General features: G+C 42.7%; 2 protein-coding genes across 3 annotated transcripts in view; both read left to right on the forward strand.

The window, feature by feature from the left end:
- The window catches only part of LOC110733874 (macrophage migration inhibitory factor homolog), a 4,588-nt gene extending 2,237 nt beyond the window's left edge, over positions 1-2,351 (forward strand). The window contains exons 2-4 of one of the 2 annotated variants that reach the window (XM_021913946.1): positions 1,451-1,651; positions 1,738-1,803; positions 2,038-2,351. In XM_021913946.1, coding sequence (XP_021769638.1) covers positions 1,451-1,651; positions 1,738-1,791 — 255 coding nt within the window. In that variant the 3' untranslated portion in view covers positions 1,792-1,803; positions 2,038-2,351. The remainder of the gene's footprint in view (positions 1-1,450; positions 1,652-1,737; positions 1,804-2,037) is intronic. The other variant, XM_021913947.1, reaches the window with a different exon arrangement.
- Positions 2,352-19,580: 17,229 nt separating this feature from the next.
- LOC110733876 (PRA1 family protein B4-like) lies at positions 19,581-20,749 on the forward strand. The gene has a single exon (XM_021913949.1). The coding sequence runs from the start codon at positions 19,845-19,847 to the stop codon at positions 20,526-20,528; it is 684 nt and encodes a 227-aa protein (XP_021769641.1). The 5' UTR covers positions 19,581-19,844; the 3' UTR covers positions 20,529-20,749.
- The last annotated feature ends 5,205 nt before the right edge of the window (positions 20,750-25,954 follow it).

Raw genomic sequence — 25,954 nt, forward strand, 5'->3', positions numbered from 1 at the left:
AGAAAAATGAGGAGATGTGAATATTAGAGATGGATGTGTGGGAACACCTTAAAGGATTCAATTAGAAATGAAGATATTAGAAGGAAAGTTGGAATTGCGGACATCTGATGATAAAACAAGGGATAACTGGTTGCGTTGGTTTGGGCATGTCTGGCGGAGATCAGAAGAACTCACGGAAGGGATAACTGGTTGCGTTGGTTTGGGCATGTCTGGCGGAGATCAGAAGAACTCACGGAAAGGAAAGTACAGGGTTGGGATCAAGGAGATCTTAGAAGAGGCAGGGGAAGACCAAAGATTGACTTAGATGGAAGGAGTAAAGGACTTGAAGAAGTTGGGTTTGCAGCTGCATATAACATTGGATAGAAGGGAAGGGAAGGAGAGGATCATGGTTGGCAAGTGTAGGAGATATATCTTGATCTTTGGGATTAAGGCTTTGGTTGATTTTATGTTGTGTCATCGCTCCTTGTGCTCTTTGTTATTATGTGTCGAAGTTCTGTTACTCCTTATGCTCAATAAGAGCAACCGATGTAGTCAATTGTTGCATTACGCAAGTCATTCATGTGTATTAGTTGGCAACAATGAAGAAGGATGATGGAAGCACTCTTTCTTTGAGAACTTTTTTTTGTTTCCTTGCCATGTAAACATTTAAGGAATTCGTCAATATGAAAATATTCTCTTCTATACCCTATTCCATCCTTGTTCTTATTCTGATAAGGAAATTCCATTGGATAGTATAAAGAAGTGAATTTCAGGTTGATTTATTTTCCTCTGGTTTCTTGATGCTTTGTGACTCTTGGGGAGTCAACATAGCTGGTTTGCCTAATAGGTTTGATATGATGGGCTTATTTCAACTTATTTTCTGGCCTTATAGGCTAAATTCAAGAAATACATCTCACAGTTTGAACCTGACGTCCTGACCCCCTAAAGCTATAGGTAGTTTTAGAATAGTTTCCTTAGATGTTTACATTTCATTGCCAAGGATAGCTCATAATATAAAGCGACATATCTCCTATTTCTACCTATGATTCTACAAATATACAAGCAGTCGAAGCAGATTTGTTCTCTAAGTACTCTGCCCTTACTCTGCATTTCTACCCATATGTCTACAAATATACAAATATACAGGCAGAATTATCATTTGTAAGGCTATCTGTGGAAGCACATGTAAGTCTCTCTGACATTAACAATATCGTGGTCATATACTGAAATAAAAATGATGCTCCTGCCTATATTTGGACTTGAAATTTCTAATTGTGACCATTCGATTAGCTGATGTGTGGGACTTTCCATCCTGAATTCAATTCTGAATATCTCTTTACCTGAAACGATTACGGGATTTATGGGTGCTGATTTGCCTGAATTGACCTTGTGGATTTCTGTGCTTTATATTCTTTCAAGTTATATGTCATTGAATATAACATTGCCAACTACCTGGTGTGAAACATTGCAGTATGTTATGGTGGTGCTTAAAGGATCAGTGCCAATGGCATTTGGTGGAACTGAGCAGCCTGCAGCATATGGTGAACTTGTCTCTATTGGTGGCCTTAATCCCGACACCAACAAGAAATTGAGTGCTGCCATTGCCTCAATCCTCGAGACCAAGTTGTCTGTTCCCAAGGACCGTTTCTTCCTCAAATTCTACGACACTAAGGCAAGTTGTCTTAATTGTCGTGTTCATCTTAGTGGACTGACCATCATGCACTCATATCTTATTACTGCATTGTTCCTGCTGTTTAGGACCATCCAATTCAAGAACATGCACAGTGTTTGCATGCTTTACACCAGTGCTAGCCAATAGAACATGTAAACATTTCACCATCTAAAGTTATCTTAAGAGCTCTAAGCTCACATTTCCCTTATTTTTTTCCTCCAATTTTTCATATTGCTATTTCCCAAAAATTTCACGTTCCATGGTTAAGGGGCAGGTGAGCAAAGAATTTGCTGTCTGAAGTACTACCGTACTTCACTAACTAATACTTCGTATATCATCATCTCGCATATTGATTGAATGTACTTTTTTTTTCCTAACTTTTGCAGGGTTCCTTTTTTGGCTGGAATGGTTCGACCTTCTAAATGCATGTACGGTTGAAGGATATTGCTTACATCTACAACTCCCCCTCCAGCTGAAGCCGTATCATGGAATTAATTCTGTAGAAGAATATTATCTAGCCCTGTGGCTTAATTAATGAAGACAATGTAATTAACCTTGCCTTCATATCGGAACATCTATTATGCAGTTGCAAATGTTAGTATTTTACCCCTTTTAGTCGTATCGTTGTCTTATACAACTTTTTTGACTGAATCCGTTGCCACTTCATAAACTTGTGAGAAAGAAAATTCTTGTGCCGAAACCGAGTAATAATCAATCGTAGCCCCGCACAATTGGAGACTAAATTAAGTGTAAATAAAATCTTGTCTTTCGAAGGAGCTCGAAAAATCTTGTCTTTCAAATGAGAAAAAAAAAAAAAAAACCTTGTTTTTCAAAGGAGATAATTCCTTTCTTTCGAGGGAGATATTATTATAACCTAGAAAACAGAAAAACGTAAATGAAACAAAACAAAGGGGCTTTTCACCGGTGAAATTCGATATGACAATGAAGGCTAGAGTTTAGGAGAGAGAAGAGAGGAAGTGGAGGCTAGGGTTTTTTCTTTAGAATTATAGAGTAATTATCAAGCTAAATTTTACTCTTACTTGATTTAACATACTTTGTCATTTTGAGATTTTTTTTTTTTTTTTTTTTTTTAAAAAAAAAACAGTCTTATCAGTTCTTGTTGTAAGAGAATGAAAATTTAGACACATAGTGCAATTTTCATAATACAATATGTAGACTTTAGGTTTATATTGTGACTTTAATATAGGATATTTTTAAAATTTTATTATCAATCTTGTCTTGGATAAATTTTATTTTATTTTTTTATTTTTAAATTTTATTGTAACTTTAAATAAAATACTTACTCTCTCCGTGTTTTAATAAGTGTTATAGTTTGAGCGGCACATAGTTCTTGGCAATTTAATTGACTTAAATAAAATAAGGGATAAGTGGGGTAGTTGAGTATTAAAATATTGTACAAGAAAGGCAATTGGGTTAATATTTTATTGAAAAATAATGAAGAAGAAAGAAATAGTTAAAAAAATAATAATAAAAAAAATTAGTAGTGGGTTTAGATAGGGACCATAAAAAGAGAAAGATATACTTATAAATAATATTTAAATGCACCTTATTGCCAAAAATGGAAGTGTGATACTTATTAAAATATGGGCGCATTTGGTAAGTGTTACACTTACTTCCTCTATTTTTTTTAAATGCATCACTTAAGATTTTGTACTATTTATATGTTACCTTTGATTAAATTCTTTTACTACTATAAAATTTATAAACATGGTCATGTAATATATGGTTAGATTTGTTATAATTTTTACAAATATCTAATAAAAAGTATTAATAGTCAAAGTTGTGCATCAATAAGTGAGAAAACTCAAGTGATGCATTTAAAAAAAAAAGTATTAAAAGACGCAGGGACTATGATTTTACTATTTTAAGGGGTTTTTTTTTCACATATACCTATTGTTTCTATTATTTTTACTATCATAATTTTGTAAGAAAAATATAGAAATTACAGTACTAAGTGATGCTATGAATTCTCTCAATAAAACTCTTCTTAACTCGTTCACCAATTAACAGAGGAAAGTTATTAAGCTAAGGGGTCGTTTGACGTAGGGGAATCAGAATGGAATGAACAAAGGGAATGTAAAAGAATGAAATGAAATCCTTTACATGTAGTATGTCGTTTGTTTTCAAAAAACAAAGAGAATCACCACCACCGCCACACAACCCCCTCTTTCTTCACTTTTCCACTTTTCCAGCCACCACGCAGCCACCCCATCGCCCAACCAACACCTCCACGAAGCTCATCGGCCCTTGGCGCACCTTCCCCACCCCTCGCCGCCCCTCCCCTCCTCAAAAAATCTTCCACCACCCACACAAAACCCTAGAAACCACCCTCCCTCCACTTAAAATTGTCGGCCGATCCTCCCACCACCCTCGAAACCCTTGCCGCTAGGGTTTCGAGGGTGGTGGGAGGATCGGCTGACAATTTTAAGTGGAGGGAGGGTGGTTTCTAGGGTTTTGCGTGGGTGGTGGAAGGTTTTTGTGGAAAGGAGATATTTTCGAGGGGAGCGGTGGGGGAGGTGCGACGGGTTCCGGCAAGAGGTGAGGGAGGTGCGACAGTTCCGCCAAGAAGATGGGGAGGTGCGGCGAGTTCGGCGAGGTGGTCGGGCAAGTTTCGGCGACTAGAATGATGGTGTGTATGGTGGCTAAAGAAAGGGAATGGAAAAGTCCGGGGGGTGGGGAATCAATGTAGACTAATTTTGGGTAAACTCAAAAATAAAAATAGGTAAAGGGAATGAAAAAAGTGACAAACAAACAACAACAAAGGGAATGATATCAGTTCATTCCCATTCCCTTTGATTATTAACCCCAACCAAACGGCCCCTAAGTTTGGTCTCGGCTTTGTAATGGACCTGATCATGGGTAGCCTGGCCCGTCGCCCCGAATTTGTTTTATTTTTTTAGGGCGGGTTTGGACATGCATTTTTTTTACAATTTTAGTTTTTTTTTTTTTTTTTTTTTTTTTTTTTTTGTCCGGTCCAATTTTGTGGATCTGGACAAGCATTTTCGACTTGAAGATTGTCCTGGCCTGGCCCTTTGATCACCTCTACCGTGTAGAACCTTTATCTAATCAGGAAAAAAAAAAAAACATATCATAATGTGCAAAAATTTTAAAAGGAAAATTTGTCATATAAAACCTTTTAAATTCCTCATTTTACAAGGAAAAACCTTTTAAACGATTCTTTGTTAAAAAAAACCATCACGATCACTTTTTTTGTCCAATGAAACCTGGCCTCTCTTTTCCGGCATTAACTCTCACTTTCAGGCATTGACCCATTACATTTCCTACTTGCAGCCTACAGCAAATAAAAAAAACAAAAAGAGAATAGAAAATAAAGGGAAATAAAACAAAAACCCACTAATTCCCAAACAATCAGACCCACGAATTCCCCCCTCTTCTTCATTCACTTTGTTGCTCTGATTTCATCATCATCCACGCATCATCATCGTCAATGGCCATAATCACCAATTCAAACACCATCATCTCCGTCCAATTTCTTTTAATTCCGTGCAATTGGACCCGATAAAACGGAGCGGCCGCTCATACCCATTAGAGGGGACGCTCCTTGCTTCTGCCCAAAATTGATGAAATTGGATTGAGGAGCGCCCGCGTCGTAATGAAGAGCGCCGACTCTAATGGGTCATCGATTTGGGGCTGATTTGGTGCTTGTTGCTACGATTTGTGGGGCTGCCGAATTCGATTGGTGGTGCTGCTAGGCAGTGTTGCTGCTGTGTGCGGCGGCTGGTGGTGGGTCGGTGCTAGGAGAGGTGTGAATGGTGGGCTGCGGTGTCAATTGCGGCTTCTGTTGTGGGGATAATGAAGGTGGTGGCATGGAGAGTGTTGGGTGGTGAATTGAGGTGTGGGTTGCGCTTTGGGCGTTGATGGCAGGAGGGTTTGGTTCGGTGGGTGTGAGTGGAGAAACGGTGGTATTGTGGGGTGAGGGATGCTGCCGACCATTTCAAGTATCGAACTGATGATTTTACACTTTCCTCAATTTATGGTTGTAGTATTAATGGCGAGCTGAGAGAGAGAGAGAGAAGCCCAATTTGATTTGACAGTGTAGCAGAGCATTCATGGAGACGGGAGAGAGAATACAGAGGAAATTAATTAGAGGGAAAAAAAGAGGGGGAGTGCAATTATAAAAATAAGTGGCTGCAAGTAGGAAATGTATAGGGTCAACGCCTGAAAGTGATGGTCAATGCCGGAAAAGAGAGGTCAGATTTCATTGGACAAAAAAAGTGATCGTGGTGGTTTTTTTAACAAAGAATCGTTTAAAAGGTTTTTTTCTTGCAAAATGAGGCATTTAAAAGGTTTTTTTCTGACAAATTTTCCATTTTAAAACAACCGACTTTATAATAAATATTGCATAAGACCAATAGGATTGGAGGAATTACAAAAACATTAAAAATTACAATAATCTAAAGAAATAAATTAAAAATACCCTTAACTTAGACTTATAAATTTATAATAATTACTTTTACAATTACTTTATTCCTTCCAAATTGTAAAAGAAAGACAGTTGGGGTTAATATTTTATTAAAAAGTAATGAAGAAGAAAGAAATAGTTAAAAAAAAAAAATAGTAGTGGGTTTAGGTAAGGACCATAAAAAGAGAAAGATATACTTATAAATAATATTTAAATGTACCTTTTTGCCAAAAATGGAAGTGTAATACTTATTAAAATATGGGCGCATTTGGTAAGTGTTACACTTACTTCCTCTATTTTTTTTAAATGCATCACTTAAGATTTTGTACTATTTATATGTCACCTTTGATTAAATTCTTTTACTACTATAAAATTTATAAACATGGTCATGTAATATATGGTTAGATTTGTTATAATGTCTACAATCATAACATAATTTTTATATCTAATAAAAAATATTAATAGTCAAAGTTGTGCATCAACAAGTGAGAAAACTCAAGAGATGCATTTAAAAAAAAAAGGCATTCAAAGACGGAGGACCATGATTTTACTATTTTAAGGGGTTTTTTTTTTTTTTTTTAACTTCGCATATACCTATTGTTTCTATTATTTTCACTATCATAATTTTGTAAGAAAATATAGAAATTACAGTACTAAGTGATGCTATGAATTCTCTCAATAAAACTTTTCTTAACTTGTTCACCAGTTAATAGAGGAAAGTTTTTAAGCTAAGGGGTCGTTTAGCGTAGGGGGATCGGAATGAAATGAACAAAGGGAATGTAAAAGAATGGAATGAAACCCTTTACATGTAGTATGTTGTTTGTTTTCAAAAAACAAAGAGAATCACCACCACCACCACACAACCCCCTCTTTCTTCACTTTTCCACTTTTCCAGCCACCACACAGCCACCCCATCGCCCAGCCAACACCTCCACGAAGCTCGTAGGCCCTCGGCGCACCTCCCCCACCCCTCGCCGCCCCTCCCCTCCTCAGAAAATCTTCCACCGCCCACGCAAAACCCTAGAAACCACCCTCCCTCCACTTAAAATTGTCGGTCGATCCTCCCACCACCCTCGAAACCCTAGTGGTGGAGGGAGGATGGTTTCTAGGGTTTTGCGTGGGTGGTGGAAGATTTTTAAGGAGAGGAGATATTTTCGAGGGGAGCGGTGGGGGGGTGCGACGGGTTACGGCAAGAGGTGAGGGAGGTGCGACGGTTCCGCCAAGAAGATGGGGAGGTGCGGCGAGTCCGGCGAGGTGGCTGGGCAAGTTCCGGCGACTAGAATGATGGTGGGTATGGTGGCTAAAGAAAGGGAATGGAAAAGTCCCGGGGGGGGTGGGGAATCAATGTAGACTAATTTTTGGGTAAACTCAAAAATAAAAATGGGTAAAGGGAATGAAAAAAGTGACAAACAAACAACAACAAAGGGAATGATATCAGTTCATTTCCATTCCCTTTGATTATTAACCCCAACCAAACGGCCCCTAAGTTTGGTCTCGGCTTTGTAGTGGACCTGATCATGGGTAGTGTTTCGGGGTTTTCTGATGTCCTGCGGGAGAGTTACAATTCCGAGACTGGAACCGGACGTCTGTACCTGCAAAACAAACGGATGCTCCGGATGATTGGAGATCCGCCTCCGACGGTCAAGTTAGTACTTGATTAAGGAGTAATTAATGCGGAAATTAAAGTGATTGGGTCTCTCTAGGTGAGAGTGTTTAATGTGTGTAATCTGCGTTTTTTGCGTAATCTCCCTTAATGAGGATTAAGGGAGGTATTTATAACCTCGGGAAACGTGCCAATCTAGGTTTAGGTTAACCTTGGGCTGATTGGGCTTCCCTCGGAAGTTGGGCCTAGGTGACCGGTTATCCCAGGTGTCATGGGAAGGACACGTGTCGTGTCGTAATTGGTCCATAGTGGACGGAGCATTGCTTGACACGTGGCAGGCTCCTATTGGCCCATGTGACGGACACATGGCGTAACCTGATTGGTCCACTTGTCAGATGGTGACAGGTGGCACGTGACTGGTCACGTGTTACCTGTGACAGGTATCGCCCTGTAACAGGCGATGGCCTGCTACAGGTGTCACTCGGCGAGAGGCCGAGAGATTCTCCCGCCAAAATTTTGAATTCTGGAAGTGACCCTTCGCCTTCTCACTTTGCCTATATAAAGGAGTGTTGACTTCGGTCATTTTCACACTTGAAAACTTTGTGAGAGAACATTCGGACCCCTGAACTTGCTCTGACATTTTGGACCCTTTCTGCCTACCGCCTGCTCTGACAAGCCGACTGCAAAGGATTTTCAGAACTTCATCAATCGTCACTCGTTCAGGTAACCGTCGGTTCTCTTACTCTTAATTTTCTCTTTACTTTATTCTTTATTGAAATGGCACCACGGAAGCACACGACACGACCGTGATCAGCCGGTCACCGGGGACGGCTGAATCTAGGACTAGGAGTGTCGCCTGCCCTTTTCTGGACCCATCTTTTCCCTTTATACAAAGTCCGACTGTATCTGTGTCTATGCAGAGCATGTTGGCCAGAACAAAAAAGACTGCCAGGATCTCAAACTCAGACGGCTCCTCCCACAGGGTGCTGATTAGTGAAACATCTGACCAGGCGCCAGATGTGGAAGTGAAACAAAGCGGCTTGAAAGCCGGCAGTTCTGAGGGAGGAGTCAAAGTGACCCCTTCCCATTTTACAGTTGACAATTCTACATTCTCTCCTGCTCCTTTTAAAGGAGAGGAGGCGGGCCCTTCCGGGAGAGGGGAGAAGTCGTCCTCTTCGGACTCGTCAGAGGACGATTCCGAGTCTAGCTCTTCTGGCCATGCTTCTCTGGACATAGAAGAGAAAAACAGTCGCCTACAAGAGGCGAGGCTTTCTCACGCAGTTGAGAAGGGGGACGATTGGGCGGAGCCATCCGCCTCTCACCGAGAGCAAAATACCCCCTACTACTGCACGGTACCTCGGGGCCGGATCACAGCCATGCAAGAGAAAGTGGAGAGCTTTATCGCAACACACACAATGGGCCCCGGCTTTTTAGTGTTCGTGCCGGATCCAGAAGACACAGTCGTCTGGCCGGCTGGTACCAGTTATGATGGCGCCTGCTTTGGATGCTACGAGGCGGCCTTAAGGCTGGGCTGCGCTTCCCACTACATCCGGCTGTTCAGCGGATCTTGGATGGGTATGAGTTGGGGTTATGGCAGTTAGCCCTGAACTCCTGGGTCAACGTACTCGGCTATGTGGCCGGGTGCGAACTGCACGGGGTGGAGCCGAACTTCGAGGCTTTCGCCCACATGAACTACCTCAGCCGGACCCCTAAGGCAGGCGGTACCGGCTGGTATCAATTGACGAGCCACAGGGGCTACCTCATGACGAGAGGTAAAGCAAACAAATGGAAGGACTGGCGGAGCACCTTCCTTATCATTGAGAGTTCAGACACAGAGCTGAACAAGCGCTTCAACAGGTGGAACAGGAATCCGCCCCTTCTTGCAGGCGGCCGCAGCATGCCGCCTGTTCCCCCCAAGGCTAAGAAAGAGATCCTAGATAAAGGACTCTTCAAAGTAGAGTCGAAGGTGAACTCTACTTCAGGGGTACGAGAGCAAGTACCCCTGCACCGCGTCCCGAGCTTCAAATGGCTCTACGACGAGTACTTTTTGGCCGCCTGTGGCCTCAGCAGTCGGTGCTCAAGAGGTAGCCGGCCCGTCGAATACTCTGTTGTTCCATGCATTTCTTGTTAAGACTTTTATTAACTTTGCTATTTGTTTTTGCAGCGGACGCCATGAGCAAAATTACCGCCTCCAAGACTGCGGCGGCCATGTTGCGGGCCTCCATCATGCAACAGTCTTCAACCGACTCCCCCAACAAGGGGGCACCCTTGGTGGGCTTTGAACCTTTCACCCTCTTTTTGGAGTTGTGTTTATGCATATACTGACTCTTTTCTTCTTTTTTAGACGGGCGCTCCAAGAGCTTCTTCTTCCCAACAGCCGGACCCCAAGGCCGGGAGGACGACTGTTGCGAGCTCTCCTGGTTCTGCCAGGAAACATGCGGCGGCTGAGAAACAGCCGGCCACTTCTTCTAAAACTCCAGCTGGGCCACCTAGAAGTATGAAATTATCCTTGTAAATTTTAGACTTGCTCCCTTCTTTACTAGGTCTAATCCGTTTGTTTATGCTTAATGCAGCCGGCCCTCAGGAGCCTGACTTGGTCGAGGTGGCCAAGTCTATGATCAAGGCCGTTCCTCCAGCTGAAAGGGAGGCGGTCAGGGGTGTCGGCACCCTTGACCTAGACGGGATTGCAGGGGTCCTTGCTGAGGTATACTGACGCCTGAATTCCAGGACGCCTGTTTTCTTTTTTGTTTGGAAACTGACGTCTGTTCCCCTTTTTACTTAGGCCCTGCTCCGAGTGAACGACCTTCGCAAGCCGCTTGACCGGAAGATCAAAGAGGTAAAGGCTGCAAAAGCTATGGCCGCCTCTGACTGTGATAAGGTAATGTTTCAAATTGCGCAAAATGAAGTTCTGACCATTGATGTTCTTTATTATCAGGCGCAGGCTACCGCCGCTATCCAGGCTCAGTTAGAGGCGGCCCAGAAGAGGAATAGCGAGCTGGAGGCGACCATCAACAACCTCAAGGCCGAGCTGAGACCTCTTCGCCAAAAGATGTCCTCATACGAAATCTTGGAGAAATCCTTGGCGAGCATAAAGGTACGCCTGGTGACCCAGGAGAAGAGTCTTACTCAGGAGCTCTCGGAAAAGGCCGAGCAAGAAAAGAAAGAGCTGGTCCGGGAGATGATGGAAGACTCTGCTCAAATCCAGCGCATGACTTGGGGCCGCCTCTTCCCCAATGCCGACTTTGCCTCATGGGAAAAAACGTACCGCCAGTGTTCTGATAGATATAATCAAGAGATCCTGGCGGCTGCTGAGGAAGAGGCGTTGGAGGAGGAGGAGGAGCCGGTAGTGGCGCTTGTGCCGCTTGGGGGTAATGCATCAAAAAAGGATGCAGCTGAAGCCGAGTCCATCAAGAAGAGTGCTGACCAGGCGGCAGCTGCTAATATTGAAGATCTGCCCCCTTCTTAAGCTTTATGTCTTCTTTCCACGGCTTGCGTGCCGTTTGTTTGTATTTACCCGGACAGGGGGTCGGGGCTCTGAATATTTTGCCGGTCTTTAATGACCGGCTTCCTTTTAATGAATATTTTTGTTTTGCTTCAAACTTGTTCAAGTATTGAATATTCTGATATCCAATTATACACTATACCGACTGTTTTACATGGCCGATAGTTGCAGACAGGTACAGATAGTTAGTCACGCCGCCTATGCCCCTGGACGACTGGTCGTCTGTTTCCAGGCTAGACAATCAGTCGGCCATTTATCCAATCGGTATTCGAACCATTTTAAAGACTGGATCCCCTTTAGGCAGGCGGTTCTGTCATATAAAATTAACCAAGTAGGAAAGTGGTTTCCTACTTGTCATGTTTTTAGGCTAGAGACTTTAGGCCGTCTAGGCCGACTGTTCCCCGCCATATTTAATCTAGTGTGAACAGGTGCTGTATGAACACCTTTTTAGTTTCATACTAAATTTTTAAGGAGTGACCAAGTAAACATGATTATTACCTAGTCGCCAAGTAACTGAGTAGTAGAGGTATCAAGCGGTGGGTACCGGTTGTTCCCCTTTATTCGCCAATGTTTGTTGGCTTTTAACTCATAGGTTGTTAACCTAGCAGGAGTAGTGGTTGAGAGCCCCTGTTTGCTAAAAACAGGCGGACGACTCATACCTTTTAGGCTCCATACTAATTTTGAGAGAGTAACTATGAGTTAACTTTGGTGTTACTCAGTCGCCGTCACTCCTGCTTGAGTAGTAAAAGTACCAGGCGGCGGTGGCCGGCTGAACCTTTTGATTCGCCAATTTTTGTTGGCTATTAACTCAAGAGGTACCCCCTGCATTTATCCCAAGTAATACAGGCGGTCATCTGACTCAGATGTCAACTACTACCACTAGTTTGGTTAGTGATAGAGTTATCCTTGTCTCAAAAACGGCTACGTGGTTGCCCTTGGGGACAGTCGTATAGGTGCCGTGTAATTAGTTTATAGAGCAATGTTCCACCCAAAAGGGAGCTGCTCTCTGCGACGAATTTCATCCGGAGGGATGCCGCCGGACGCCTGCTATGATGTTGGGACAGGTCGTATTAGTTTTGAAGATTAGATCAGTTGGCTTGGTGCCTGGTCTGATCATTCGGCCTGTGGCCTTGGTTAGTTCTTGGTGAACGTAGGTGCTAAGTAAAAGGAGGGTAGCCGCCTGTTTAGGCACAGGGTCGGCCAGGCCCTGATCATTTTTAGTTAAGTATAAGGGGGGTGGCTGTGTGTTTGGAACCAGTCGGCCCTCTTCTATGGAGAGTAGCCGACTATATGTCCAGACGGCATGCCCCTGTGGTGATAGAGTAAAATATTCAATGGAGAGTAGCCGACTGTAAAGGTACAGGCGGCATGCCCCTCTGAAGAGTAAAATACTCAATGGAGAGTAGCCGACTGTAAATGTATAGGCGGCTTTCCCCTCTTAAGTAAGAATAAAAATTAAACATGGAGAGTAGCCGACTGTTTGTCAGCAGGCATGCCCCTCTTAAGTAAGAATAAAAACTATGGAGAGTATCCGACTGTTTGTTAGTAGGCGTGCCCCTCTTAGTACAAAATTGAATATTAAGTATGCAAACTTTTATTAAGTAGCCCTTGACTATTTACATCATTCAAAAGAAATATTTCTTAAGATTATCTACATTCCAAGTTCGAGGCAACGGTTGTCCGTCTGGTGTTCCCAGACGGTAGGTACCGTCCCTGACCTCTTCACAGATTCGGTAGGGTCCTTCCCAGTTGGGAGTTAGTTTGCCAGACTCATTAGCCCTACCAACTGCTTCCATTTTTCTAAGTACAAAGTCCCCCACTTTGAGTGGACGCCTGTGTACTTTTTTGTTGTATGATCTAGTCATTCTCAGGCGGTAAATTTCATGGCACAAGACAGCATTGCCCCTCCTTTCAGGAAGTGAGTCTAATGTCAGGCGCATGGCTTCCCAGTTTGCCTCTTCGTCATATAGCATTACTCGAAGAGTCGGCTCGTAGTGTTCTATTGGAAGAACAGCTTCCGCACCATAAGTTAGGAGGAATGGAGTTTCTCCAGTCGCCCCATTTTCAGTCGTCCTAATGGCCCAGAGAACATGTGGTAATTCATCCGCCCATAGGCCGCCTGCTCGTTCAATCTTTTTCTTGAGACCGTCTGAGATGATTTTATTAAAGGCTTCTACCTGGCCGTTTTCTTGTGGACGGCCGAAAGATGCAAAGTAGTGTGCAATTCCTTGGTCACCCAACCAGCTTTTGAGAACAGGCGTCTCAAATTGAGGACCATTATCAAAAACCATAGACATGGGAACCCCGAACCGAGTGATGACATTTTTCCAAATGAATGAAATTACATCCTTCGTCTTGATTCCCTTTACAGCCTCCGCCTCTACCCATTTAGTGAAGTAGTCGACGGCAACAAGTATGTACCTCCTTCCGCCTGTAGCAGGCGTATATGGACCCAGAATATCCATGCCCCACTTAGCAAACGGTAGTGGGCTATGAATGGTAGTGAGGTCAGTAGCCGGACGGTGAATTAGTTTGCCAAACCTTTGGCACTTGTCACATTTTTTCACCATCACCATCGCATCTGCTTCTAAAGTAGGCCAAAAGTAGCCCTGCCGCCTTGCCCGTTGAGCAAGCGTCCTACCGCCTATATGGGAAGCACAGTAACCAGAGTGAAGATCATCTAATATCTGTCGTCCCTTTTCTGGAGTAACACATTTTAAGAAGGGTTGAAGGTACCCCCTTTTGTGAAGTTCTCCCTTTATTATTTCAAAACTGGTTGCTCGTTTTTTCAGTGCTGCCGCCTGTTGATGATCATCCGGCAGGGTACCGTTTGTCAGATATGCCCTGATTGGATCCATCCAGGTTGAGCTTCTGTCTAAGATTCCAATAGGGTCTTCCTCGATGCTTCTCTTCTCCATTACTTCCCAAAAAACAGTTCGAGGAGTATCACAGGAGGCGGATGATGCTAATTTTGAAAGTGCATCTGCCTGGTTGTTTTCTGATCTCGGCACTTGGGTCAGATGGAAATCCTCAAGGGAGCCGACTGCTTGTCGGACCGCCTGTAAATACTTGATCATGGCCGGATGGGTTGCTTCGTATTCGCCATTGTACTGACTCACTATCAATTGTGAATCGGAACAGGCGTCTATTTTTCTTGCTCCTGCCGCCTTGCACATGCGGATTCCGGCTAGTAAAGCTTCATATTCTGCCTCATTGTTTGAGGCCTGAAAACTGAAGCGTAGAGCATACTCGTACCTGTCGCCCTCTGGCGACTGACATATGATGCCTGCTCCACAACCATTTGAAGTAGAGCTTCCGTCCACATATACCTTCCAGACTTGGTCTGTAACTTGAGAGTCAGGAGGACGAGTCATCTCAACAATAAAGTCAGCAAAGGCTTGCCCCTTCACTGCTTTTCTAGGCTCGAAAGTAACTTCGAGGCTCTGTATTTCTATGGCCCATTTGATCATTCGGCCTGACGACTCCATGATGGTCAGTGGCCGCTTGATAGGTTGGTCTGTATACACGACGACTGCATGTGCCAAAAAGTAGGGCTTCAATTTTTTAACAGCCATGAAGAGTGCAAGACCAAATTTCTCCACTAAGGGATACCTCAACTCGGCATTTTTCAGTACATGACTGACAAAGTAGACCGGGAGCTGACAGCCGTCTCTTTCAGCAAGGAGAACAGCGCTTAAGGCATGATTAGAGACGGCCAGGTACATGTAGAGTACTTCTTTGGGCAAAGGGCTGACCAGCCTCGGCAAGGAATGCAAGTGAACTTTCAATTTCTGGAAGGTCGCCTCAACATTCGGCCCCCATTCAAACCTTGCCTTTTTCTTAATTGCCTGGAAAAAGTATAGGCATTTGTCGCCTGATCGGCTTAGAAATCTCCCCAAGGCCGCCAGACAACCTGTTAACTTCTGAACCTCTCGCATGGTACGAGGCGACTGCATGTCGATGACCGCCTGCACCTTCTCAGGGTTCGCCTCTATTCCTCTCTGATTGATAAGGAATCCGAGAAATTTCCCAGACTCAACTCCAAAGACACATTTCTTGGGATTGAGCATGACATGGTGCCGCCTGAGTGTGGCGAAAGTTTCTCGGAGGTCCGACAGATGATCTTTCTGAAGTTTAGAATTGACAATCATATCATCAATATATGCCTCGACATTTCTCCCAATTTGATCAAAGAACACAGTGTTTATCATTCGCTGGAAAGTGGCCGGGGCATTCTTAAGACCAAACGGCATGACCGTGTAACAGTATAACCCCTGATCAGTGACAAAGGCCGTCTTCTCCTGATCTTTCTTCCATAAAGGAATTTGATGGAAACCAGAGTAGGCGTCCATAAAGCTCATCAAAGCATGGCCGGCTGTTGAGTCGACCAGGTTATCAATTTTAGGCAGAGGGTAACTATCTTTGGGGCACGCCTTGTTTAAGTCTGTGTAGTCTACACACATTCGCCAGGTGCCATTCGGCTTTTTAACAAGCACCACATTGGAAACCCAGTCTGGGAAGTAACATTGCTGGATGAACCCTGCATCAAGTAATTTTTTAACTTCGGCGGCTGCCGTCTGACTTCTTTCTTCGCCATGGTTCCGCTTCTTCTGCCGTACCGGCTTCTTTTTCGGATCCACGGCCAGTTTATGTACCGCCAGATCAGGACTAATGCCTGGCATTTCATGGACTTCGAATGCAAAGATGTCCTTGTATTCTTTCAATAGTTTGTGAAAGTCGTCACCCAGGTCCCTTAGAGCAGTCGTCCCAACCTTGATTGTTCTGTCAGGACGCGAGTCATCTAACATCAGGTCCGTATGCTCACCAGCTGGCTGAGGGCGGAATTCATCCGACCGCTCCTCTGCCAATGATTGCTATTTTCTGTCTTTTCTTGCGGCCCCTGTCTGGGATGCCTTTCTCTTCTTGCCGCCTGCTTCTTAAACAGGCGCACTCTCCTTGACATTGTCAAGGTCTATTTTTCCACCGCTCGACATAGTGGCCATAACAGTGGGCTTGACATCCGAGAGATAGCACTCTCGGGCCATCCTCTGATCTCCCCTTAGGGACCCGACTGTTCCATTATCCCTCTCAAACTTGAGCAACATAAGAGATGGGATTATAACAGCCTTGGAATTATTCAGGGTTGGTCGTCCCAGAATCATGTTGTAGGCCGAGAGTTCTTCTACTACCAAGAACCGGACTACCATGTGTCGTCCTTCCCCTTTTTCACCCAGGCGGATGGGTAAATCCACTCGTCCCACTGGGTGGACGACTCCTCCTCCAAACCCTACTAAAGGGTGGGATGCCGGATGTATGCAATCAGTCTGATATTTTAGTTTCGACAGACATTTGCTACTGATGAGATCTGAGGAGCTTCCGGTATCTATGAGGATTCGGCCAACTCTCTGGTTGGCCACTTTACATTCAATAACGATAGGGTCGTCATGCGGCCCTCTTACCCCTCCTAGATCTTCTTCAGTGATGACAATTTCAGGAAATGAATATTTGGAGGGCCGTTCTTGGTGAACGGAATTTACATCTAACCGTCAGATATTGTCTTTGTTGCCCCTAATAGTGGGGTCGCCTCCTGAGAAGCCGTCTGCAATGGTGTAGACGACTGCATCATCTGTATCGAAGTTGTCGGCCTGTTGATTCTTTTTGGCCGACTGCTTTTTCGAGGAAGTGTTCCCCGTAGATTTCTTGACATAAGTGTCAAGATCACCTTGCTCAACCAGGCGGTCCAGATACCGCATGAGACTGATGCATTCATTGGTGTGATGACCAACATCTTCATGATAATCACAAAATTTTTCTTGGTTCCGGTTGTTTGCAGAACCCTTCATGGGGACCGGCTTCTCAATTGAGATCCGTCCCTTGATTTCCTTTAGGATAAATTGGCTATCCTTGTTAAACGCATACTTTGGGGAGTATGGTTTGAATTCTTTTTTCTTTTTCTGGGCCGGCTGTTTAGAGGAATCAGCCGCCCAGACCTCTTTTCTCTTCTCGTCTTTGTTTGACGACTGTTTCTGTCGTCTTTCTCTTTTGTCGGACCTTCTCCCGTCTGACTGTTTTACCGTACTACAAAGATCAGTCGCCTATATATAAGCTTCCGCTTCAATCAAGGCCTCTTGAAGAGTCGCCACCCTCTTTCGGACCAAATCAAATTTGAAGGTCGACCCGTCTTTGAGACCTCTGAAAAAGTCAGTATAGGCTACTTCATCCGGTAACCCTTGAATCTGTATTCTCATCAGGTTAAACCGCCTGATGTACGAACGAAGCCCCTCCTTCTCGCCCTGCTGAATTGTTCCTAAATCAAGGGTCGTCTTCTTCGCAGGGATGTTCATGGCGAAGTTGGAGGTGAATAAGTAAGCAAGCGTCTTGAAGTTATTTACACAACCAGTCGACAGGTTGCCGAACCATTGTTGTGCGATTCCTTTGAGAGTCGCTGGGAAACACTTGCACCAAGTGGGATCATCCAACCCTTGAAGGTACATCAGGTTGGTGAATGCCACCAGATGGTCTTCTGGGTTAGTAGTGCCGTCATAGGCGCCTACTAATACATTTTTCACTTCGGCCGGCTGAGCGGCTTCAGTAATTTCCTTGGAGAAGGCCGACGGCTGTTCACCAAGTCTAAGCAACCGTAGCTGCCAGTCCATAGGTTGGACATTTTTTGCTGCATGTCCACCAAACGGAGGTGGCTGTAAAAAATACTGTTGTTGCGGTACAAACGGTAAGTTTGGTACCGCCTGGTCGCTATGAAAGCCGGACTGACGGGAGGTGCCGCCTGACTGACCCTCATGATACGACTGAGTATGCCTCATCGAGGTATTTCGCAGACTGTCTTGGAAGTTTGGAGTAGAGGCCGACTCTGACAATCGGTCACTCTTCTTCTACTCTAGCAGTAGCCGAGCGTCTGTGTATGTTTTCCTCGACCCGTCCGCCTGAATATGACGAACATGTTTCCTATTTCCTGGAGTAGGAAAACGGTATTTTGTGAAATCAAGGGCAGGTGGCTCCCACTTCCTAGATTTAGGATGAGGGGTCGCCTCTCGCCCTTGAACTGGCTTCCTCTTCCGTGAAGTGGAGGGTTTCTTAGCCGACTGCTCCTTGTCCAGAGCAGGCGGCTTCTTGTTGATCAACTCTTGAATTTCTCCCTTGAAGTCCCTCATGAAGGTCATGAGTTCGTTCCTTGTGATGGGAGCAGACCCATCAGTCGGCTGTTGCCGAACAGGCGGTGCGCCTGCTGGCTCGCTTCCTGTATGAAGATGTTCCCGTTCCCTCCTTTCGGTATGACGGGTACGTCGGGCCCTTAGGGTCCCGTCTGAAGCTGTGTGAGCTTCAACTTCAAATTCATTCTCAGTATCGTGGTCCGACTGAACTAGAGGGTCGTCCAGGGGACATCTCTCTTCAGGAGCCGGTACAAACGTGGATGCCATCTCAGAAGTACTCTCCCCACAGACGGCGCCAAAATGTTTCGGGGTTTTCTGATGTCCTGCGGGAGAGTTACAATTCCGAGACTGGAACCGGACGCCTGTACCTGCAAAACAAACGGATGCTCCGGATGATTGGAGATCCGCCTCCGACGGTCAAGTTAGTACTTGATTAAGGAGTAATTAATGCGGAAATTAAAGTGATTGGGTCTCTCTAGGTGAGAGTGTTTAATGTGTGTAATCTGCGTTTTTTGCGTAATCTCCCTTAATGAGGATTAAGGGAGGTATTTATAACCTCGGGAAACGTGTCAATCTAGGTTTAGGTTAACCTTGGGCTGATTGGGCTTCCCTCGGAAGTTGGGCCTAGGTGACCGGTTATCCCAGGTGTCATGGGAAGGACACGTGTCGTGTCGTAATTGGTCCATAGTGGACGGAGCATTGCTTGACACGTGGCAGGCTCCTATTGGCCCATGTGACGGACACATGGCGGAACCTGATTGGTCCACTTGTCAGATGGTGATTGGTGGGGAAAAATCCCCTAATCAGGTAGCCTGGCCCATCGCCCCGATTTTTTTTTTTATTTCTTAGGGCGGGTTTGGACATGCATTTTTTTTACAATTTTAGTTTTTTTTTTTTTTTTTTTTGTCCGGTCCAATTTTGTGGATTTGGACAAGCATTTTTCGGCTTGAAGATTGTCTTGTGCTGGCCCTTTGATCACCTCTACCATAAAAAAAAAAAAAAAGAAATTAAAAAAAAAATAAAAAACATATCATAATGTGCAAAAATTTTAAAACAACCGACTTTATAATAAATATTGCATCAGACCACTTGGATTGGAGGAATTACAAAAACATTAAAAATTACAATAATCTAAAGAAATAAATTAAAAATACCCTTAACTTAGACTTATAAATTTATAATACGTAGTAATTACTTTATTCCTCCCAAATTGTAAAACGCGTAAACTAGCACGTATATCAAAATTCGTCGGTGCATCGGTAATCCATCCATTCATCAACTGCCATCTCAACATCAAGCTCCACGCCTCCACCCTTAACCTCCAAGTTTCCCCTCCCTTTTCCTCCAGATCTCTCTCCCACCCTCCCCGAAATTACCAATTCACCCACCTCATATAACCCCAAAACAACCCCACTTTCATCCATTTACTTTCTCTCTCTTCCCCACAATTTTCTCTCTCTAAAAAAAACTCAACAATGGCAACATCAGCACCACCAATCCTCCCAATCTCCACCCCACAATCCACCCCTCCCACCATCAACACGGCCGTGCAATCCTCCGATCCACCCATCGCCACCCCCGCATTCCGCTCCTTCATCACCCGCCTCTCCGACCAAGTCAAAGACGGCTACTCTCAAGGCCGTCCTTGGACCGAACTCGTCGACCGCTCCGCCTTCTCCAAACCCGAATCCATCGCCGAAGCCACCACCCGAATCCGCAAAAACTACTCCTACTTCCGCGTCAACTACCTCGCCTTCCTCGCACTCGTCGTCGGATTCTCCCTCGTCACTCACCCTTTCTCTCTCCTCACCCTCGCCTTCCTCCTCGCCGCCTGGTCCTTCGCTTACCTCTTCAAGCCCGCCGATCGACCCCTTGTCATCCTCGGTCGCACCTACTCTGATCGTGAGACGCTTGGGATTCTTGTGATTTTGAGTATTGTGTTGATCTTCTTGACGAATGTTGGATCTGTGTTGATGTATGCGTTTGTTCTTGGTGCGGCGGTTGTTTGTGTTCATGGTGCTTTTAGGGCTCCTGAAGATCTCTTCCTTGATGATCAAGATTCTGCTGCCGAATCTACTGGGTTTCTCTCTTTCCTTGGTGCCACCACTAGAAGCGCCGCCTACGCCGCTGCTCCCGCCGTCGCTGCTGCCCGCGTTTGATTGGGTAATTTCATGAATTTGGTGTTTAACACAAGATCGATGTCATCTTTTTATGTTTTTTAATTTTTTTTAAAATTGAGATCTTAGATAGGGAAAATTTTTCTTTTATTTGTATCATTCTAATTACGAATCTGTAGTACATATGAATTTTTGTTGGTGATGTTCATAATATTTGGTTGAGTAATCTGTTGAATTAGATATTCTTACTTTTTTTTGGTGAATTTTGATTTTTACTGTTTTCATGAAATTTGTGAATTTCATTGAATTATACGAAGTAGATCATTAGTTTGATTAGCTAGCTGAGATGATGCAGAATGTCATCTTATAATTTATTATGATTTATGTATGTGATAAACCTAGAATATATTTGAGATTTCAAGTTAGAGTAGAGAATTGGGATAAAGTTGAATTTGGAATCTCTAGTTGGTATATTTGTAGATCAATTGAAGGTGAATTTGGAATCTCCAGTTAGTATACTTACAATCATGTCCCTCGCCTTGGGTGCTTAAGAGAAGCATAGTGCCAATAGGGGTAATGTTTATGCTGTTTGTAAAAAGGCCGATTTGCCTTGTTGTTGGACGTAGGATGTAGTATGATGTTATAATGAAAGTTGGATGATTTCCAGATGCTACTGGGTGTGCTTTAGTGAGGCATAGGCCCTATGGGTGTTGTAATGGTGGTGTTGTTTGATAAAAGGTTGTTGCCTTGTTGGGCGTAAGATGTATGATGTTATAATGTCGATTGGGTGATTTCCGGTTGCTACTGGGTGTGCTTTAGTGAGGCATAGGCCTTATGGGTGTTGTAATGGTGGTGATGTTTGATAAAAGGTTGTTGCCTTGTTGTTGGGTGTAAGATGTATGATGTTATAATGTCGGTTGGGTGATTTCCGGCTGCTACTGGGTGTGCTTTAGTGAGGTGCATAGACCTTATGGGTGGATTAATGGTGGTGATGTTTGATAGATGGTTGTTGCCTTACTGAGCGTAGGATGTAATACACTAAAATGACGCTATAATGTTGGTTAGATGATTTCTGGGTGCTATTGAGGTGCTTTCCTAAGGCATATGGTTGTATTGTTTATGGCCATGTGGGCTTAAGGTGGTGTAGTACATGTTATAATGTTGAATGATTTTTCTGGCTGCTAATGAGGTGCTTTAGTAAGGCGGAGGGGTGTAATGTTGATGTTATTTGTTGTGGTGTTGGTTAGATGATTTATGATTGTTATTGGTGTAGGCGCTATATGATGGGTGGCTGATGTGCTGCATCGCTACTTGCTTGTTCTAAAGCCCTTGAAAAGTCTTTCCTTCCTGAAAGTTGAGAGTCTGAGTGATCTTGACCCTTACATCCAGTTCTTAGAGAGTAGCATTTTCTTGGCTCGTCGTTAGCTAGAGTTGTATAGTCAAAACAGGTCGTGTTTGTTACACGATGAAGCCAGCTTAACTGATGTGGGTGAGTGCAGGTGAAATCGTGGTTGGCGACACCAGTATTCCAGCAGCTAGTGCTACTGGTAGTTGGAATTTGCCAACTTGATATGTATCAGTGGTTAGTACAGAATTGTAAATGTTGTAGCAAACTTAGCAGGTAAGATCTTTGTACGATGTATCTAAAGCCAGCCGTTTGAATTCTATTTACAACACTATTCTTATTGTGAATCTCATTTGAACGTTAAGAAATGATCAAGGCTGTAAGCCACACCATATGAAAAAGACTATCAACATAACCATATTCGTTTTTGTAGGTCTCAACCATGACCCTCTTTATTTCTACGACAATGGAATGCATAGTAATGTAGAGATTTCTATACATGCTAGTCACTACGATTGACGCCAGAGGGGGAGAGTGTGATGACATATAAGCCTAGTAGGTCAGTGTTGTCCTCTGTGATACGATGATGTATACGAACACAATTTGGCAAAAAGTTGATAAAGTAAGATCGATAGTAAGGTGGGGTGAGTATAAAAAAAATTGATTAACAAAGAGTGAGTAGAAAATAGTTGTTGGCTCAATGGGTGTGACATGGTATATGATTAAGTTGCCAAAAATGAATTAAAAGCAAGTCGAACTTTCTATAACTATGAACATTAAAAATTAGATAAACCTTTAGAAGTTGAACATTAAAAATTAGATAAATCTTTAGAAGTTGAGGCACTCCGTGGTATATAAAACTGATCAAGGAACAAAATTGAATAGATACTCTCCCCATTTGCTTTTAGTGCATCAAATTGACTTTTTACAATATTTACATACTTCATTTTTGCCGAATATATTTATACTTAATGATAATATAAGTCAATGTTCTGCATTGGCTAACCTGCCTAGTCTAATTGAGCGCTTCAAGAATATAAAGCAAAGAGAGTACAACTTAATAAACAACTAACTCATAATGAAACATTAGATCATCTACAAGGAATAGAGATTGTAGCAATATTTAAGCTATATCAATATGTTCATTTTTTGTTTACCTGTGCATTAGATTAAGTTAAAGTAATCATATTAATACATTAAAATACCAATACAATGTTACCACCAATCATTTTAATAAATGATACTCCGTACTATAAATGTATTTCCTACAGTGATATAAATTTGAAAATAAACAACAAATTCACATATTAATTACTGTTATGTTTCAACATGCTTAATATCTCCGCCTCTAGCATCTATAATAAATGGTACTATAAATGTCCTTATTGTCCTATAACAAAGCACAAATTGTTTAGGTGCCATATTTTTTACTTTTAAAATTAGGTAACTACCAAACTATGTGCAACTATTAAAATTAAAATAATTAGTGGAAGGCTTAAAGCCAATTGAAGCAGTAAAATCTACCGTTAATTGTATTGAGGCAAGCGCCATTAACCCTTGACTAGATTCTTATAATTTGAATATTAGCATCTATCCAAAAAGTTGGTCATGAGTGCAGTGCATGTTTTAAGCTGATTCTAGTGAAAATACCTTTGTTTCTCATATGTTTTTACTACAGAGTACGAATATCTAAGGCTTCGAGTTTGCTTTAAAATTAGCATACTTTTTGTTCCTTTTTGGTAGTGCTAGCCATTAGCTAGATACTCCTATTCTTAGGAATAATGATTCATTTTATCGAGGTCATTTATCTCATGAAGTCATGAAGTTTGATGATATGATGATATATTGATATCCATATGCCTTGCTTTAGCTCCAAGGAGCCTAGTAAAGTTGCTTAGATGATGTAATTTTATTAAGGATCTTGCTAACGAACGTTCTCAAGACGTTAGATAACCATTTAAAGTATTTTCTAAAGTAGTATTAATTTAGAAGTGTATGCCAAAATTACGCGTCGATTGGTGCAATTAATGTTTATTTTAATTTAATATTTCTACTTTAGTTAGCTTATCCAACGCCCCCGAAGCGTTCGTTAGTTTTTGCCTTTTTTTAATACTTCCTCCGTTCTTTTTTTTTTATTGCACCATGAGTGATTTCACGCTTGCCAATCATAACTTTACTTATTAATATCTTTAATTACACTTTTGTAAAATTATAAAAATTTGATATCTAAAATGTAGATTTTAAGACGAATCTAATTAGATCCCACATAACTATGTTTTTCCTTACAGATGAATATCACATGATGGCCAAAGAACATTATGTGAATAGTGTAAAAGTCATTATGGTGTGATAAAAGAAAAACGGAGTAAGTATATAACTTTGTATTCTCCCTATTTTAAAAACAATTGCCTCAAATCCCTAATTTTTTTTTTCTATTTCATTTTATTTAATGGGTAGACACACTTATTGATGAGGGGAGATAAAAGAACAAATGAGGTTGCAAGTGAAAAATTATCAATTAAGGCATGCGGCAATCTTTTAGAGGCATTAATAAATTTTTTTTTAAGGAAAAATTCATGAGAATAATCCCACCTTTGAGCCATTCTTTTTTAATAATCCCACCTTTGAGAAATTATTTAATAATCCGACCTTTACCCCCCCATTCTTTTTTATTGGTCCCAACTGATCATGTAACCTGTTATGACACGTGGCAGCCTGTGATTGGTCAAAAAAAAAATAACAAAAAAAAAAACAGCCAGCCACCAGCCTAGGCCCCTGCTACTGGTACCTGCTCCGGCAGACGCGCCAACGGCCGCCGGCCTCCCTCCCCTTCCCCTCCTTACAAAAAAAACCACCAGCCCTACCACTAGCCAGCAGCCACCCCCTCCCTTTCTCCCTCCCCTGACAGCAAATAGGCTACGCTGCCGGCCTGCCGCACCATTCACCACCTTCGCACCTCCAACGCAACAACCTCCCCTTCTCCATCTCCAGCCCAACAATACCTCGCCACCATCCCTCCCGTAACTCCCTCTCTTCTCACTTAAACACCAACAACACAGCGGTCACACACCACTGCCACCACCTTACGCCAGTAACAGCGCAGCATCAATTCCTCCCCCAACCAACCCAGCAGCCCAATTCGCCACCTAACCCAGCTCTGATCGCTCTACAATCGACCGCCAAAGACCACAATTTGCCATAATGAAGGAATTAGGGTTTTAAAGGTTTAACAATGGTGGAAAAGAGGGGAGGAGAGAGAAAGGATGGATTGTTTTATGGTGGTGGAAAGGAAGGGGGAGGGTTGTCCGGGTGCTGCGATGGAGGTGAATGGTGCGACAGCGTAGCCTATTTGCTGTCAAGGGAGGGGGTGGATGCTGGCTAGTGGTAGGGGAAGGTGGTGGTGTTTTTTTTTTTTTTTTTTTATAATTTTTTTAAATTTTGGACAAATCAAATTGTGACACGTGTAAATTAAACTTAAAAAAAATTTATTTACCTACTCAACCGGTTTCTGGTCAAATGGGACTAATAAAAAAGAATGGAGAGTAAAAGTCGGATTATTAAATAATTTCTCAAAGGTGGGATTATTAAAAAAGAATGGCCCAAAGGTGAGATTATTCCCATGAATTTTTCCTTTTTTTTATAAGTATTAAATACACTTTTTTTTTTGAAGGAAAACATTAAATACACTTATTAAATACATTAGTATAAATTTAGGAATTTTTTTTCATAAAAAAAAAAAGAATCCATGACAAAAAATACACGCAAATCAGTGTAATTAATTCTAAAGTTTTCTAAAGGGACGCATGTAGCATTTTCCTTTCTTTTTTCTAGTAATGGAATGATTTTTAAGTGAGGGAGGAAGTAGCTAATACGGGCAAAACTACATCTACCCACTGAATAGATTACCACTACTAATAGAAGCATAAAAAAATATTTATTATGGTGAGTAGAATTCCACCACCACTACTCTCTATTAGTGGTGAGTAGTTTATTCGGTGGGTAAACAAAGTTTTTCCCAGTTAATATTGCCAAAATTCCTAATCATATTGAACAATTCTTGTATGGTTAGTTTGATATTTGTCATCAATACTTTGTTATTTCCACGTTTTCTTTTATTTTGAAC

This window comes from Chenopodium quinoa, unplaced genomic scaffold, assembly GCF_001683475.1.
Source record: "Chenopodium quinoa cultivar QQ74 unplaced genomic scaffold, ASM168347v1, whole genome shotgun sequence".
Classification (NCBI taxonomy): Eukaryota; Viridiplantae; Streptophyta; class Magnoliopsida; order Caryophyllales; family Amaranthaceae; genus Chenopodium; species Chenopodium quinoa.